Below are 18,856 nucleotides of genomic sequence, written 5' to 3'. Positions count from 1 at the left end.
TTTATCCCTTCCTCACCCCAATATAACTGCAACATTCTCCTTGCTGTACTTGATAAAAGGCTGAAAGAAGTGATCGGTTTCAGCCCAGAAGCCTGCCCAACATGAGACAAAGTTTCAAGTCCTGCTAAGTTAACTACAAATAACAATAAAAATCAACATTCTTCCAGAGGAAAATAAAGGAATTTCGTCTCTACACCATATTTTACAAAATGTCCAGTATGCAACTAAAAATTACTATATCCATGAAAGAAAAATAGGAAAATGTGACCAATGGTAAAGAGAAAAAGGAGACAAGAAAAACCAAACCCAACACGATCCAGATTTAAAATCAGAGGACTGTGGAAGTTATTTTAAATATGCTTAAGGATTTAAAGAAAAATATGGCCATAATAAAGGACTAGATAGGTACCTCAGTAGCAAATAAAACTATAAAAAAAAAATCTAGAACTAAAAAGCACAACACCTAAAATGATAAATTCACTGGGTGGGCTTAACAACATATTTATTAGAGATGGGTCAATGGACTTTAAGATAGATAAACAGAAGTTATCCAATCTGGAGGGGGCGGGGGCGGGGGGGGAGGGAAGTGACCTGTTAAACAGTATCATGTTATCTAACATGTAATATTGGAAGTAGAAAGAAGAATGGGGCAGGAGAAAGTATTTGAAAGGACAAAAAAAGACATATCAACCTAGATTTCTATGTCCAGTTTATAGTAATTTGTTACAGCAACCACTGGGAACTAACACAGCTGCCAAAGGACATCAACAGAAACTTTGCAGTCTACTGAGGAAAATGTATGTCCGATAAACATGAAAAATTCTCAACATCACAAATAATCAAAGAATTGAAAAATAAGATACCATGTCCTGATTAGCAGTTTGACAGAGTTTAAAACCAAGATAACAGTCACTTCTGGCACAAGTAGGCATTGAAATGGACACTCTGTAAGTTAGAACAACTTTTCCAGACAACAATCTGGCAAAATACATCTCAAAATGTTATTATCCTGGCCCAATAATCAAACATGTTAAAATATCATTACTCTTCAATTCCAAAATTCTACTTCTAAGAATCTATGTGAAAGCTAATCAAGGCTGCAAAGACTTATATACAAATAATATACAAGCCTTTAAAAACTGAAAAATATTTAACATCAAAAATTTTATCATGTAGTCTTAAGTTTAAAAAGGGAAAGATATAAACTGAATAGATAATATGATCCCAATTACAGAACAGGCTGAAATGAACTAAAATATTAAAAAGGATGTTTGTGGCGGGGTGGGGGGGGATCTGCGTGGCTCAGTCAGCTAAGCATCCAAGTCTTGATCCCGGCTCAGGCCATAAATTTCACAGTTCGTGAGATCAAGCCCTATGTCAGGCTCTGTGCTGACAGTGTGGAGCCTACTTGGGATTTTCTCTCCCTCTCTCTCTGTCCCTCTCTGCTTTCTCTACCTCTCGCTCCCAAAATAAATAATAAATAAACTTTAAGGAAAAAAAAAAAAAAACGATGGTAGGTAATGAGGTTATAGGAAGTTTTTCCAACCTACCTATGTTTCTTGGTACTTTGCAAATTTTCTGTAAATACGATGCCCTTAATCAGAAAAGGAAAAAAAAAAAAAAAAAAAAAAAAAAAAACTCCTTCAAAATATATAGAAATGCATACAAAGAAAAGATAAACTAAAATACAAAGGGAAAAAAATTAGTTTTTAAGAGAACAAAGACATTCCCTCACCAACAGAATATGGCTGTAGAATTTCACAGCTGAAAGTAATTCAGGAGTCTTGCTTTCAATGTTATTATTACAGAAGCAAAACAAAACAAAAAAACTTTTATACAAATAATTCTCCTTCACTGAACATTTCATTTTGAAAATGTGCATCAGCCTTTACTCTTTATAAAAAAATTTTTTAGTTTTATAAATGACCTCTATGATCACAAGAGAATTTACTCATTCTTCTTTATACAATCATATAAATGACCAACTAAAAATCCATTTCTATAATAAAGAATGTACCTAATTAAAAGTATACAAGTGAAAGATGATCTACAAATGCTTAAGAGATTAAAATATCCAAAGTGACTTGAAACAAAATCAAGTAATGCAGTTAATATAAAGTATCAAGAAAAATTTAGGCTATAATAATGCAACTTATATTTTTTAAATGGCTATACATGGAAGGTATGATCATTCAGAATCTGATTTTCCTTTAAATACATGCAAAAGAAAAGGTGTAAAGTGACAAGCTAATCTTACTTCTCTGTTGGATAGAAATATTAAAAGGAAGCAAGCACCAGACTCTACCCTTTGTATAATAAAGACCCATGACAACTCTAAAGTCTGAAACTTGTGGGAGACTAAGATGGCTAGTTCCTCAAAACTACTGCCATTTACTCACTACGACACTAATTACTCTCATCAGCACTGCCCAAAAGAACTTTCTGCAATGATGGCAATATTCTGTATGTGTGCTATCTGATAAGGTAACCACATGTGGCTACCGAGCAGTTGCAATGTGACTAGTTCGACTGAGGAATATTTTAATTAATTTTAATCGCCACATGTGGCTGGAAGCCCCCATACTGGACAGTGCAGCTTTAACCTCCCTGTGTGTACATAAATATACATTTTAAGTGTTTGTTTTAATAGGTATTTATCCTTCATATTTGTTCACATTCAATTTATTATAAAATAAGTTTCTACATAGGAAAGAGTTCACTTCCTTATGAATTCAACTTCCTTACTGAAGCATACAATTGGTGGATAAATACAGAATCAGTGTTTGATAAAAAAGAAAGATCCCTTACCGGCTCCATCCGAATCCTCTACCATTGGATTTATTTCTACCATAGTTGCATCATATTTCAGGAAAAGGTTGTAAAGCTTGATCATATTTTCTGCTGCAGAGTCCACAATATTAGGTGGAAATCCCATCTTCTGTGCAAGCTGAAATCAATTTGTCTCTTTATTATATGTATGTTGCATATGTCCAATCAACATGAAATTACGTAAATAATTTAGCTTATCACTTAAATAATAAGTATGAATTGTTTGTAGTCAAACATGAATGACTGAAATAGCAGACACTACTACTAAATGGTTCAATAAAACTTTGTATTCAAAATTCCCACAAGACAAGTAGTATGGCCATTTTACAAATGAGAAAGAGATTCAGAGAAATGAAGTCCTGACTAGATTCCAGTTCCAGTGTTTATTCCATTGCCTTCATATTGCCTCTAAGCCTTATGGCAAACCTAAACTGAAAGAGGCTTATATTTTATTAAAAGACATATAAAAGGTGGACTGACAATCCCAATGGTCCAAATGACGGCAAAAATATTAAATCACTTGATTTTACCTTTTAAGTAATGTATGAACAGTGTCTACCAAGCAATTAGGACGCATTCAGTCAAACCAGTATAACTGCATTCATTCAGAAATCTACTGAGTATCTAATATAAGATAGGCCCAAAAGATACAGTTACTTAAGCTTCTATTCTAACAGAGGGGTGTATAGTCTTGAGCAGAGATTCCTAACTAGATATATACCTGAAGAGCTTTTTAAAAAATACACATACCAAAGTTCCAAACTAGAAGTTCTGGTTTACAAGTCCTACAGTGGACCAAGCCTTTCATAATTTTTGAAGTTCCATAAGCAATTCTGAACCACTGATATAGAAGCTACATGTCTATATATTTATTCTAACTGCTGCAATTGCTCAAGAACACTATGAAGGAGGTTTTCCTCTTTTCTAACTACTATCTAAGGCTGCAATACATTTGAATTTTAATTACAGAAAATCTTAAATTCTTTAAGAGTGATTTTTGCAAAAAGTCAAATACCAGTAAGTAAAGAGGATAATCAGCCAAAAAAAATATGGCATTTTCAATTAAGACTTATTTCATATAGAGAATAATATGAAATAAATGAGAAATAATTAAATATTATTTCATTAAGAAAGATTATCACTAGGTTATAATCTACCATTGTAGATCTAAATATTTGAGAATTGCAACAGAATTCTGATCAACCCAGAAAGACATTAATTTGCCAAACACTGTGCTAGGTAGCATTTCTGCTCTTCACTCAAAAAGCTATAACCTGAGTAGATTATTCCTTCAAGTGTTATTCGAAATCAAGTATTCTTTCTCATCTAAATTTAACTGTCCAGTCATCATTCTCACATAACTACCTAATGAATCAAGTCTCTCTCTGTCCCCTTTAAACCTTTATACCATTATCTTGCTTCAATGACTTTATCAAGGTAATTTCGCTATCTCCTTTAAACTTTTGTGCTAGTCAAAAATTCTTGCTCTACTGTACTTCAATATCATAAGCTTATTTTGACAGAGTTTCCCACTAATACACATTAATTTTATTCAAACTTTAACATTCAAACTTTTCTTTTAAGATGGGTCACTTATTTTTCATATCCAAACTAAACAATTTAATAGCAGTATTCCAACCTTACCAGTCAACTCTCACAGGCTATGGTATTAAACTTCACGGTTGGGTTTTTTTTTTTTTGTTTTTTTTTTTTGGAGAAGGTGGTGGACAGAAAGTGGGGAAGAAGCACACAAAAAAGGACAGTACAGAAGACTAAAGTATAGGCAAAAATTATTGTTTATGTGCAGACACTAAAAGCCCATAGCTTTCATCAGATTCTCAAAAGTATCCATCAACCACTTCCCTCCAAAAAAATCAGATTATAGGAATATATAAGACAGTGTCCCTACCATTCCATACAATTTACAGGAAACAAAGGGGAGATTGGAACACATTAAATGCTACCATGGGTATGTAAAATCCAGGCTATGATAAACAATAAACCATAATCACCCCAGTTGCTTCAACAAATGAAAGAAGGATGAAGAGAGTGAGGGAAAGAAAACCTATAAATTAGAAAAAGACCTATGAGACAATAACCAATAGCAATGAAAGACCTTATATGGATCCCAACTCATACAAATTATAATTCTCATACAAATCTTAAATTCTTTAAGGGTGTATATGATTTTTGCAAAAAGTCAAATACCAATAAGTAGAGGATAATCAGCCTGAGAAATTATATACAAATTATAAAAGAAAAAAAAAATGAAAAACTTGAGACAAGGGAATTTGAATGAATGGGTAGGTAATGATTATAAAGAATTATTAATTTTACTAGGTATGACAATGGTATAGGGGCTAATTAAAATAATCCTTGCCTTTTAAAGACAAGTATTAAAATACTTAAGGAAAATATTGTAGATACTTCTAAAAAATTTTTTTAACATTTCTTTATTTTTGAGAGACAGAGCATGAGTGGGGGAGGGGCAGAGAGAGAGAGGGAGACACAAAATCTGAAGCAGGCTCCAGGCTCTGAACTGTCAGCACAGAGCCCGATGCGGGGCTTGAACTCACAAACTATGAGATCATGACCTGAGCAGAAGTTGGATGGTTAACTGACTGAGCCATCCAGGCACCCCTACTGTAGATACTTTAAAGGCTTCAATTTCAAACAAGATATTAACATGCATTGACACTAAAAAAGTTTTTTAAAAAAGTTTTGTCAATCACTTAACTTATACAAAGTTAATTCTCTTTCTTTTTTTAAGTATTACAATTATCCAATAAAGCTAGGTAGAAATTCTTCAGAATACAACATACCCGGACAGCTTGTTCCTTTTTAATGCCTTCTACAATATCAATAGGTTCTTTCACTATGGCCTCAGGAGTCTCAGCAGCAACATCTTCAATGTTGACACCACCTTGAGAACTTCCTATTAATACAGGACCCTAGCAAGAGGGGAAACAGCCAAAACATCTAGATTTTATTTTTGGACCCATCAATAAAATTTTAAAACCTATTTATGCACACTATCAGATTTATGTATCTATCACTCCCCACTCCTATCTTTAAATTTCCTTGAGAATTTATCCTTACATCTCCTGCACAGTACCCCTTTATAAATGTTCAACTGAAATAATGGAAAAGAAGCGAAAAAGTAGAGGAAGACAAGAGCTCACCTGTGAGACAAAAAGGTTAAAAATATACACAAAACTTATACCAAATTAAGTTAATATAAATATGTACATATAAAATATAACCTACAAATTTTTCCTAAGAACTGAAGGACAACTATTGTTTAAAGGACATTTTAAAAAATCATTTAAAAAGATACTGATATTTTTAAAAAGTCTAATAAATAAGTCAATTTTGTAAGCTCTAGCCCTACTGCAAGTCAGTAAAAATTACTTACCTTGAAACAATAGTTCTGACTATGATCATGAATGATATAAGATAAAAATAATAAATGATTAACTTTTAAGTCTCTTAAAATCAATCAAGAAAAAAACCTTAAAGCAAAATAATCTAATAGATTTGTTAATTTATGCACAAAACTGGAAACATGCAAAAACAAGGAAATGGTAAAACTATATTACTGAAGATTATTTAAGGTATAGGAAAATGATCTCAGTAGTGTTATACAGGAAAAAATGATATAAAACTCTAGATTCTATTCTCAACTGTGTGAGTTTTTTTTTTCCTAGTAGATTTACATTTTTAGAGGTTTTATGTAAATCTTTTTTATTTTTATTTATTTTATTTTATTTTTTATTTTTAAAAATTTACATCCAAATTAGTTAGCATGTAGTGCAACAATGATTTCAGGAGTAGATTCCTTAGTGCCCCCTTACCCATTTAGCCCATCGCCCCCCACAACCCCTCCAGTAACTCTCAGTTTGTTCTCCATATTTATGAGTCTCTTCTGTTTTGTTCCCCTCCCTGTTTTTATATTATTTTTGTTTCCCTTCCTTTATGTTCATCTGTTTTGTATCTGAAAAGTCCTCATATGAGTGAAGTCATATGATTTTTGTCTTTCTCTGACTAATTTCACTTAGCGTAATACCCTCCAGTTCCATCCATGCAGTTGCAAATGGCATCATTTCATTCTTTTTGATTGCCAAGCAATACTCCATTGTATATATATACCACATCTTCCTTATCCATTCATCCATCGAAGGACATTTGGGCTCTTTCCATACTTTGGCTATTGTTGATAGTGCTGCTATAAACATGGGGGTGCATGTGTCCCTTCAAAACAGCACACCTGTATCCCATGGATAAATGCCTAGTAGTGCAATTGCTAGATCGTAGGGTAGTTCTATTTTTAGTTTTTTGAGGAACCTCCATACTGTTTTCCAAAACTATGTGAAGTTTTTTAACATAAAGTATGTTTAAATGTGCAACCACTCACTAATCAAACTGCAAAAAAAGATGGGAAAACATTAAATGGTAAGACTTTTGTTACCCTATGTGTCACTATTCTCCCCCCTCAAATTTTTTTACAATGAACATAGTATTCTTAATCCAGGAGAAAAGAAAGCATGACTTTCATGGGGAAAAAAACAAAAGCAAAAGATTATTTTCACTTTTCTATCCCAGGAACTAGTGTGTTTCAGTAACAAACTCATTTCAAGATTTAAAGTAAAGGATTCATTCGCATAAATGTATTCATTACTGTTTGGAGAACAAAACAGTCCTTCAAATCCTCAAAATAAGCAATAGCCAAAGGGGGGAAAAACCTACTACTTTTTATGGGAATTAACTGTTACTTAGGTGGAAAAAAAATGATTTAAAAAATAGTACCAGCCTCCATGGAGAAAAACTGGGGGGATGAGAAACAGGGGTGGGTGGAAGACTGATATTTCCTTGTACATCTTCGCACCCTTTAAATTTTACATTATGTGATTAGATTTCAATATGCATGTGTAATAAAGAATTTGGCTGACCTTTATCCCCAATGTCTGAAAAGCACCTTTAAACCATCCAGTACAACTTAGAGTTTATGCTAATGAGGTGACTCATGGTAGGCCCAAGTTAATACAAAGGAGATGACTCAGGTAGGCAGAAGGCATGCAAAGGACAGAAAGGCAAACACTGTGATTAGAGGTTTGGAGCTTTGAGCCACATGATATCAGCCCAACCTTCTGAAAGGAAAGGGGTCCTGGAGTTTAAGCTCAACAAAGTGGTCAATGATTTAATCCACCATACCTATTTACTAAAGCACCCCCAAAAAACTGTGGACATCAGATTCACCAAGATGGTAGAACAGGAAGCCCTAGACTCGTTCTCCCACAGAAACACTAACTTAATATTATATGATCTGAATTTTTTATTCCTTTTTAGGTGAGTAAATCTCTTTATGGGAATGCCAGAAACCAGTTAGGAAACTGTAGTACCTTAGGTTCAACTGCAATGAAACAGGTAAAAAAAAAAAGCCATTTCATTTCATCCAAGTCAGCCCCTCCCCTAGATTGATTGACATAGCTTAAGATCAAGAGAAATAGCCCAATGCTGTGCTTCTCCCTTGGGAAGGAAAAGGGAAAGTTGAATATGCATCCAACATTCTTGCTTTTCAGGAGACTATTGAAGGAACTGATTTCTGTCTTACCTAACTTAGAAAACTGGGAAAAGCATATTGTAATTGCCTGTGAGAGCTCAGCAGTTAGGGCACCACCACAGAACATATAACACTGAAGAAAGAAGCCAACATAGCTCTCACAAATTGGGGAAAAGCAGCCAGCTCATGGATTTTTTTTAATAACTCAAGGAACTAGAAAAAGAACAAACTAAACCCGTAGTTAGCAGAAAAAGAGAAATAATAAAGATTAGAGCAGAAATAAATAAAAGAAAATAGAACAGAAATAACTAATAAAACTAAAATCTGGTTTGTTGAAGAGATCAACAAAATTTACAAACCCTTAGGTAAACTAAGAAAAGAAAAAACACAGTAACAAAAATTAGAAGTGAAAAAGAAGACATTACAAATGGATGCCACAGAAACAAAAAGGATAAGAGACTACTATGAATAATTACATGCCAACCAATTGGATAACCTAGAAGAAATGGATAAATTCCTAGACACACAAAATGGACCAAAAATGAGTACTGAAGAAAAAAAAAATCTGGATATATTACAAGGAGATTAAATGAGTAATTAAAAACTTCCCAACAAAGAAAAGCCCAGTACCAAATGACCTCACTAAAGAATTTCACCAAATATTTAAAGAACTAATAGCAATCCTTCTCAAACTTTTCCAAAAAATTAAAGAGGGAGGAACACTTCCAAACCCATTCAGCGAGGTCAGCATTGATACCAAAACCAGACAAAGATACCACAAGAAAACTACTAACCAACATCCCTGATGAATATTGATGCAAAAACTCTCAACAAAACACTAGTAACCAATTTCAGTAACACACTGACAGGATTATATATCATGAGCAAATGGGATTTATTCCTGGAATGCAATGATGTTTCAACCTATAAAAATCAAAATAATTCACCACATTAACAGAATCAAGTTCAAAAACCACATGATCATCTCCACTGATGCAGAAAAAGCATTTCAAAAACGTCAACATCCTTTTATAAAAACACTCAACAAACTAGGAATACAAAGAATTACCTCAACATAATAAAGGCCATATATAAACAACCCACAACCAACATACTCAATGGCAAACAAGTGAAAGCCTTCTAAGATCAGGAAAAAGGCAAAGATGCTCATTCTTGTCACTTTATTCACTATGATATTTGGAAGTCTTGGCCAGAGCAATCAGGCAAGAAAAAGAAATAAAAGGTATCCAAACAGGGAAGGAAGAAGTAAAATTACCTCTGTTTACAATGTGGTCTTGGATATAGAAACTCTAAAGAACCTCCAAAAAACTGTTTAAGAACTAATAAATGAGATCAGCAAAGTCACAGGATACAAAATCAACATACAAATATATCTTGCATTTCTATACACTAACAATGAACAATCTGAAAAGGAAATTAAGAAAATGATCCCAGGGCTCCTGGGTGGCTCAGTCAGTTGGGCGTCCAACTTCGGCCCAGGTCATGATCTCACAGTTTGTGAGTTCGAGCCCTGTGTCGGGCTCTGTGCTGACAGCTCAGGGCATGGAGCCTGCTTCAGATTCTGTACCTCCCCCTCTCTCTGCCCCTCACATGCTCGTGCTCTGTCTCTTAATAATAAATAAACGTTACAAAAAAAATTTTTTTTAAAGAAAATGATCCCATTTACAATAGCATCAAAAAGAATAAAATAGGATAAATTTAATCAGAAAGATAAAAGACTTGTACAAGGAAAACTGTATCACAGTGCTCAATGAAACTAAACAGGACACAATAAACAGAAAGATACTGACTGGAAGACTTAATATTATTCAAATGTCCAATACTACCCATGGCAATCTACAGATTAAATGCAATCCCTACTAGCACTTTCTCCCAATACGGTATTTTCCCATTGTCCCTTGTTTGAAAAAATAGAAAAAAAAAAAAAAAAAAGAAAAGAAAGAGACTTAAAATTCATATGAACTCTCTGAGGATCCTGAATAACCAAAATAATCTTGAAAAAGAAAAACAAAGCTAGAGCCTCATAGTTCCTGGTTTCAAGCACATAACAAAGCTATAGTAATCAAAACAGTATGGTTCTGGCATAAAGACAGACATATAAACCAATGGAACAGAAAACACAGAAATAAATCCTCATATATAGTCAAACGGTCTCTGACAAATGTGCCACAGCTACACAATGGGGAAAGGATAGTCTCTTCAACAATGGTGTTGGAGAAATTGAATATCCACGTGCAAATTAATGAAGATGATCCTTACTTTACACTATAAACAAAAATTAACTCAAAATGGATTAAAGACCAAAATGGAAGATCTAAAACAGCAAAACTCCTAGAAGAAAACAGGGGGAAGACTTCATGACATTAGATTTGGCAATAATTTCTTGGATAAGACATCAAATCACAAGCAATAAAAGCAGAAAGAGACAGGGGCGCCTGGGTGGCTCAGTCGGTTAAGCGTCCAACTTCGGCTCAGGTCATGATCTCACAGTCCGTGGGTTCGAGCCCCGCGTCGGGCTCTGTGCTGACGGCTCAGAGCCTGGAGCCTGTTTCAGATTCTGTGTCTCCCTCTCTCTCTGACCCTCCCCCGTTCATGCTCTGTCTCTCTCTGTCTCAAAAATAAATAAACATTAAAAAAAAAAAAAAAAAAAGCAGAAAGAGACAAACTGGACTAAATCAAACTCAAAAACTTCAACACTGTAAAAGAAACAATCAAGAGAGCGAAAAGGCAATCTACAGAGCGGGAGAATATCTGCAATCCATATGCACGATAAGAGATTAATATTCAGGATATATAAAGAACCACAATTCAATAACTAAAACCCAAACAATCCAATTTAAAAATGTGCAAAGGACTTGAATAGACATTTCTTCAGAGAAGATGCAGATCTTCATCAGCTTATGGTAGTATAACAAAGTACAGTAAACTGGGTGATTTAAACAACAGGCATTTATTTCTCACAGTTCATGGTTCATACTCATACTAATCTCCTTATCAAATGGTTTTTCAGCCACATCCTTCATATTCTTTTCCAAATAGCTTTCTTAGTTTTTGGAGTTTAGGCAGGCTGAGAATTTTCCAAATCTTTAAATTCTGATATCTTTTTGCTTCGCTTAACAATCCCTTGTTCAATTTGTTTCTCTCTTCTCAAAGTTTACTGTAAGTAGTCAGAAGGAACCAAGCTGCTTCCTCATACAATGCTTAAAAATCTCATCAGCTAAACATTCATCCCTCCCAAGTTCTACCTTCCACAAAACGCTAGAACATAAACACAATTCAGCCAAGTTCTTTGCCACATTGTGAGAAGGATCACCTTTTTTCTATCATTCATCATTTCAGTCTGAGACCGCAAAAGAATGATCTTTCCATATCTATATCTACCCATATTTCTACCAACATTCTATTCGTGACTATTTATATATTCTCTAAGAAGATGGAGGTTTTCTCTATAGCTCTTTTCTTTCTGAGTCCTCACCAAAATCACCTTCAAAAGTCCCTCCACAATAACCCCAGCTTTTTCTACCACATACCTCAAGACTCTTTCAGTTTCCATCCATTACCCAGTTCCAAAGCCACTTCAGCGTTTTTATCTATTTGTTATAGCAGCATTCCACCTCATAGACGCAACATGACCTCACATAAACCTAATTACCAAAGGCTCACTTCCATATATCATCACATTAGGGCTTAGGGCTTCAAAATATGAATTGGGGTGGGGAGGATAAACAGTCAGTTCATAACAATATACAAATGGCCAACAAGTATATGAAAGGGTGCTCATTATCAGTAATCATTAAAGAAATGCAAATCAAAACCACAGTGAGATATTACCTCACACCCGTTAGAATAACTTCTGTCAAAAAAAAAAAAAAAAAAAGCATTTGGTGAGGATGTGGAAAAATTGAACTCCTGTGCCCTGTTGGTAGAAATGTACAATAGTAGAACCACTGTGAAAAACAGTATCAAGGTTCCTCAAAAAATTAAACACCATATTACCATATGATCCAGCAATCCCACTTCGAGGTATATATCCAATGGAACAGAAAATGGTATCTCAATAGACATCTGCATACCTACATTAACTGCAACATTATTCACAATAGTCAGGACGAAGAAACCTGAATGTCCATCAAGAGATGAAAAATAAAGAAAATAAGAAAAACTATATATATGCACATACAATGGAATATATTCACCCTTTAAAAAAACAGAAATCCTGAGGCACCTGGGTGGCTCAGTCAGTTAAGTATCCTGACTCTTGGTTTCAGCTCTGGTCATGATCTCAGCAGTTCATGGGACCGAGCCCCACATCAGGCTTGGCACTGACAGCATGAAGCCCACTTGGGATTCTCTCTCTCCTCTCTCTCTGCCCCTTCCCCACTCACACATGTACTCTTTCTTTTTTTTTTTTTAATTTTTTTTTTAATCTTTACTTATTTTTGAGAGAGAGACAGCATGTGAGCAGGGGAAGACGAGAGAGAGAGGGAGATACAGAATCCGAAGCAGGATCCAGGCTCCGAGCTGTCAGCACAGAGCCTGACGTGAGGCTCGAACTCAGAAACTGAGATCATGATCTGAGCCGAAGTCGGACACTCAACCGACTGAGCCACCAAGGTGCCCCACATGTGTACTCTTTCAAAATAAACTTGAAAAATATAAAAAATAAAAATAAATAAATAAAAGTTTAAAAAGGAAATCCTGACACATGCTGCAACATGGATGAACCTTGAAGACATTACACTAAGTAAAATGAACAAGTCACAAAAAAGACAAATACTGCATGATTCCACTTACATGAGGTTTGACTATATCTACAACAGTCAAACTCTTAAAAACAGAAAGTAGATCTCTAGCCAGCTAGTGGGCATTAAGAGTAACCCAAGGAACGCAAAACTTGAGGCTGGTGTCTGAAGAGAACACAGGCATGCGGAGGACTATACCCTTAACCTGTGAGGTTTGGCCCAATTCTGGGTCCTTGGTGTCAGAACTCACTACAACATACACAGCAGACAAATTTTTAATGAAAGAATTAATTGTGCCTTCTCAGCCTCAAGAAAAGTAGTAAGCTTAAGTAAAGAGAAATGTTTGAAATTATACTCTAATTTTTAGTTCTTCTATAAGCTTCAAATGAAAAGGTATTCTTCATATCCTCTCTAGCAAGGCTAGAGCTTTTACAAAGATCTAAAGTGGGAGCGGGGGAGGCGACTCATTTAAGAGCTTGTTCAACTAATAGCAAACTAACAGCATGCTACTGAAGTAGAATATAGGTAAATTTAACTATAGATAACCCCAAAATGTAATTTTTTTCAACAAAAGAGGTAGAAACCAACAAACGTTTAAAATATTTGAACATTTTATTTTAGTTTTACTTTTCTTTAATATATACTGACAAGAGAAATAAAAAGCCACATAGAAGTCTGGGGGAAAAAAGGTAATATTAAATCCTCATTAAAGTAATGATTAGGTCTCCAAGAGTCAGCTGTAAGTTGGGGAGGGGGGGGGGGGGAGAGGGAAAGGCTAAAAAAAAAAAACCATATGAAATAATAACATAAAATAAAGTGAACAGCCCTTCTCTGTACTAATTCCCAACCAATTAGAAAGAAACCCCAAAACTATAGACAGCTGGTCAGAAGAAAGCTTACAAAAGTAAATATAAATCAGTTAAAATAATGACTATAGTTTTGCATTTGGTCGTGACTGCTGAATGAATGCTGTTTGTTTAAGTGATTTGGTTTTAACTTTTAAATTTTAGTAATAAACGTTCAGAATAATTAAATTCTAACAAATAGCTGTAATTTCAAATTAATGAATAATGCTATTTTCTCCTTCTTAACCTAAATTCCTCTTCTCATTAGTACCATAAAAAAAAATTTGCCTTAAAATAGGTCTGAATTTTAAATAAGTCACTTAATAAAATAAAGACCTTTTTTAAAAACAATATAAATATGGGAAATAAAATTTGGAATTCTTGTGGCACATTTTATATCTATTCCAAGGAAAGTAAAAACAACTTGACATAGTTAAATGTGCCATTCATTTACAGCAGATTGCAATATTTTACTAGAAAAATAAATGAAAATATTTTGCAAATGTGATTTGTTAAATTAGATTTGTCTCAGCCCAAAAGTACCCAACAGGCACTGGGTAAATGCTAAGAAATCCAATTTTTAACTAGTGCCAAAACAGAGGAGCTACTTAAATTGATTTTTTGGCATACCAAATCTGGTAAATATGATATATATCTGCCCAAGCTTCCTGATTTCACACATACTAAAGAAGACCAATAGAGCCTATGACTCACTCCTAAAAACAGATAAGGAACAAAAGCAATATTTTATGATCAGTCGACTCCTATACACAGAATTTTAATTCAATCAAAAATGCTCTTCTCTTTTCAGTTAAAATAGCTGATTTTTTGTTATTTAATAGAGATTCCCACAAGAGCTTGTCATAACCCAAAAAGTAACACCAGCCAATTCTTACACTGGTCTAATATGTCAGCATCAAAGAACGTCTGACCAAATGGTTTTACTGGTACTATCAAGTTTTTAATCTGAATTATTACAACTATGTAATATAAATGAAAACATATCTTTCTGAATGAGACTCAAATAATTCTCTAAAAATTCAAGTTCTTAAAATGAATTCAAATTTGGTTCTTTTCCCCATTGCTATATCTTTAATAAAATATAGTCAGTGTATTATATTTAGATCTTTAATAACACATTCAGTTTGCTATATTTACTCCAATCAAAATGAGGTACTCTGAATGTGCAACATTATAGGACTCCTATCTCTATAACAAAAAGTAAAAACAAAATAACAAAATGAAAGATGTTGATATAAAACATCAATGGAAAAGAAAATGTAATGAAAATAACCGAATTTATAAAAGTGTAATTTTTATACATGTGTAAAATATATGAGGTTATTGTCATGAGATTTCTAAAATAACTTACAAATCTAAATTCTACCATATAGAGAAACCTATAATGGTAAACATATTACTTACAAATAAAACAATGTCTTTTATCTTATATCCTGAGTGGGTTTTTACTACCATCTAGTGTTATACCTTAAGAAATACTTTCTTGTAAAAATTAAGTTATGAAAGACACTTTATAATATCACTCAAACATTACCAGAAGATGTAATTAACTGTAAGAAAAAAAAAATCACAGTATGGAAAATAGCTTTTTAAAAAGATGTTTTATATACAAAAACTAATTTCATTATTCTTAAAATTTTTGTTGTATTACTCATTGTGTGATTGTGTAATTTACATCAAATCCTTACTAGGACTTCCAAATACATACTCAACTTGCCTGGAAAAACAAGGTATACAGCACAAAGATTCAGCCCATTTAGTGTAACTAATGTACTCAAAAAGCCAAATAATTAGAGTATAAAATGATTATCAATGCTCTCTCCATGGCAACGGGTCTATGAAAGGTCTTCTTCTTCCCCGGATGCCTTAAATACTAGCATTTTAGGTTCCATAAAGAGAGGAGAGCAGAGCTAGGGTTATGCTCCCTAGAATCATATTGTTTGCTAGTGAATGTCACCCTTCAACTTGCCAAATACTAAATCAGCTAGTAAAATAAACCCCAAACTGTAAAAAAACACCAAAAGGTTGAAAAAGAAGATGAAGCCATGGAAACACATTCTTTTAATGGGTTCAGAAACTGTCTTTATTAGATTTTACTCTGCTAGAAATTATTTTCTCAGTCTAGGGAATCTGGAGATGAATCCGAGAGGATTTAAGTTGCTCTTAGCAAATTAACAATTTAGAAGTCCTGTGGATTCTATTTCAGCAAAGTTTTGCCTATAGCTTTTATTACCACAATATTATATATTAAATTTTATGGCATCAACCATGCTTTTTTTTTAATGACACAAAAATAAAAATTGTGCTCATGACACATACAAATTATGGATTATACCTTTTTTAATCCTTCCCATAGAAATAGAAATAATCAACTTTTGAAATTGAATGTAATAAAATCATCGTAAAGTATCATGTCTACAAGTACTCACTTGAAATGACCTTTCCATTGTTATTGCAAAGTAGTATTCTCTCCGGGGATATCTTCGCTCACAAACCAACACTTGATTGCATATTCTGCCCTTTTCTCCCGTTTGCTTGGTAAACAACTTCTTCCCAATCATTTGTGAGGAAACAGCTTTTGCTTCTTCTGGACTGAAATAAGAAAAAGAACTCAAATTCTTTTCTCCTCCAACTGAGGAAAACAAAAGCACATGACAGCCAAAATTTTATCTCATTTAATATTTAAATTTCAGCGTTTTCATCAGTTCAATAATAAGGGGCAATTTTTACAATATATCTTTTTCTTTAATAATGATTTTGCTTTAAAAAACATGACTTACGAGAAAACTATCTTCACTCCTCCTTTGAGGCCACTCTCAAATGTTCCTTTTCCTCTACCACCAGCTAAAACCTGTGCCTTTATCACAACATCTTTTGAACCTAGAAGAAAAACACTTCTGTTAGATAAGCAGCACGTAACAGCATTCAAGACAGTATTTTGTTATTTAGCATACATATTAAGTGATATTATCAAATGTAGTAGTCTCATTTACCCACAGTGTCAAAAAATGAAGTATTCCACGTGTATAAATTTTCTAGATTAGAACATTAAAACATCCATCATCTAAAGATCCACAACTTGAACTAGCCACTCATATGACACCATTCCTTAAAGTACACTGAAAATAATTTTCCTTTTCTATAACACTTTAAGTATCCAGTGCTTTGGAAGGTATTAAAAGTACAAAACTGAGACTCAAATGTCTTCCCAACATTTCCTTCCCTTTCTATTCACATGTAAAATTGCTATTCTGTGAACATTGGAGTTAAAAATGCTACTTCGCGCAGAAATACACCATGACTTAAGGGGTAAGTGCCAATATTGATACCACACTGTTCCTCTAACAGAGAGACCTGTTAATATACACATTCTTGAGCTATACTATTATGAGGAGTATTATCAGGAATTAAATTATATTTATCAAAAGATTCAGGGGTGTTATGTTTATAACATTAAAAAAATAAATAATCTTTTAAATAAACACTCTGAATTTTTCTTAACAGGTAGATCGATTTCTCTTCTATCTTCCTCTTTCTAAAGTGCTGAAGAAAATCAGCAAACCAGCTGTTTAGCCTAGGTACCACACTCATCATTCATGATCCAGAGCTATAGCTATAGCTCTTGGAGGGGCATTCTCAGTCTCCCTGAGAATGAGGGAGAATTTCAGAACCTGCTCATTTTCCCTCTTACAGCATTTTGCCTATACTAGCAGTGAAACACTAGTATTACATTATGGCAAAATAATAAGCCTTGAGGTCAGGGTTAGGGACACTTTTATCCTTATTCCTTATAAGCCCAAAGCAGTCCCTGGGATATAACTACCAATCCATGCCCACACCATGCAGAATGAGAGGGGACTCCCACCTAATCAGATAAAGCAACCAAATCAAAGAGGTAACAAATGCAGTTTGTGATAAAACCAGTAAGAAATGACTTAAAGTTTACACTTAAACTATTACAAAAGAATATTTAGAAAATTAATGATGTAAATGAGTGTACATTTAGAAGCCAGAAGACGGTTCTTTGAGTCAGTCAAGGCAGTATTTAAAAGAACCCTCTTTCTCACACTCCGTACCCATTCAGTCAGGAAATCATACTGATTCTATCTTCAAAATTTATCCAGAATCTTGACCACTCCTCATCACCTCATTTGGATCCTGGTCCCAGCCACCATTATATCTCAGCTAGATTACCCTTGTCCCTGACAGAGTATTCTCAAAGCAGCAAAGTGAGCACATCACTCCTCTATTTAAAACCTTGCAATGTCCTTTTTACTCAGAGTAAAATTCACACTCCTTACAATGGCCTAAAGGCCCTATAGAATCTCCCAGTACTCTTCCTATAACCTCCTCATTGCTCACTCCACTCCAGCTACACTAGTCTTTGCTGTTTCCAGGCATGTTCCTGCCTACAGGACTTGGCTCTAATGCTCCTGCCACCTGGAATATTGGTCATCCAAGTACAAGAATCCCCTGTTTTTCAAAAGTTGGCATTACATCACTTTGCTTTTACAAAAGACCTACATCAGTATGTTTTCACTAACCAAAAGAAATCCGAAAATGATTTTCACTTCTATGAGAACAATGTTCAGTGCTTGTTTTGCAGAGCCATTACAGAGGCAGCATGCACCCCAAACAGCAAGAGTGGCCCCACCAAGCTCCTTACGCAGGAACTAAATTCAGTGCCTCAGCATCAAGCCACCATAGCTTTGAACGGTGTCTCTGAGCGTCTGTGCTTTATCTTGACTTATTTTGTATATCTCTGTTAGCAAGATGTGTTCTAAGGTATCAGAAAAGCCTAGGAGGGGTCATCTGTTGGGTCTGGGAATGCTTGAAAA

At 34.2% G+C, this 18,856-nt stretch overlaps 1 protein-coding gene across 3 annotated transcripts in view; it reads right to left on the bottom strand.

The window, feature by feature from the left end:
- SUCLA2 (succinate-CoA ligase ADP-forming subunit beta) overlaps positions 1-18,856 on the bottom strand; it is a 43,948-nt gene that overhangs the window by 10,136 nt on the left and 14,956 nt on the right. For all 3 annotated transcript variants that reach the window (XM_049646937.1, XM_049646935.1, XM_049646934.1), the window contains exons 3-6: positions 16,799-16,898; positions 16,448-16,610; positions 5,652-5,780; positions 2,809-2,947 (exon numbers count right to left, since the gene is read on the bottom strand). In XM_049646937.1, coding sequence (XP_049502894.1) covers positions 2,809-2,947; positions 5,652-5,780; positions 16,448-16,610; positions 16,799-16,898 — 531 coding nt within the window. The remainder of the gene's footprint in view (positions 1-2,808; positions 2,948-5,651; positions 5,781-16,447; positions 16,611-16,798; positions 16,899-18,856) is intronic.

Source organism: Panthera uncia, assembly GCF_023721935.1.
Source record: "Panthera uncia isolate 11264 chromosome A1 unlocalized genomic scaffold, Puncia_PCG_1.0 HiC_scaffold_16, whole genome shotgun sequence".
NCBI lineage: Eukaryota > Metazoa > Chordata > Mammalia > Carnivora > Felidae > Panthera > Panthera uncia.
The sequence above is the reverse complement of the archived record's forward strand: the minus strand, read 5'-3'. Positions and strand labels throughout refer to the sequence as shown.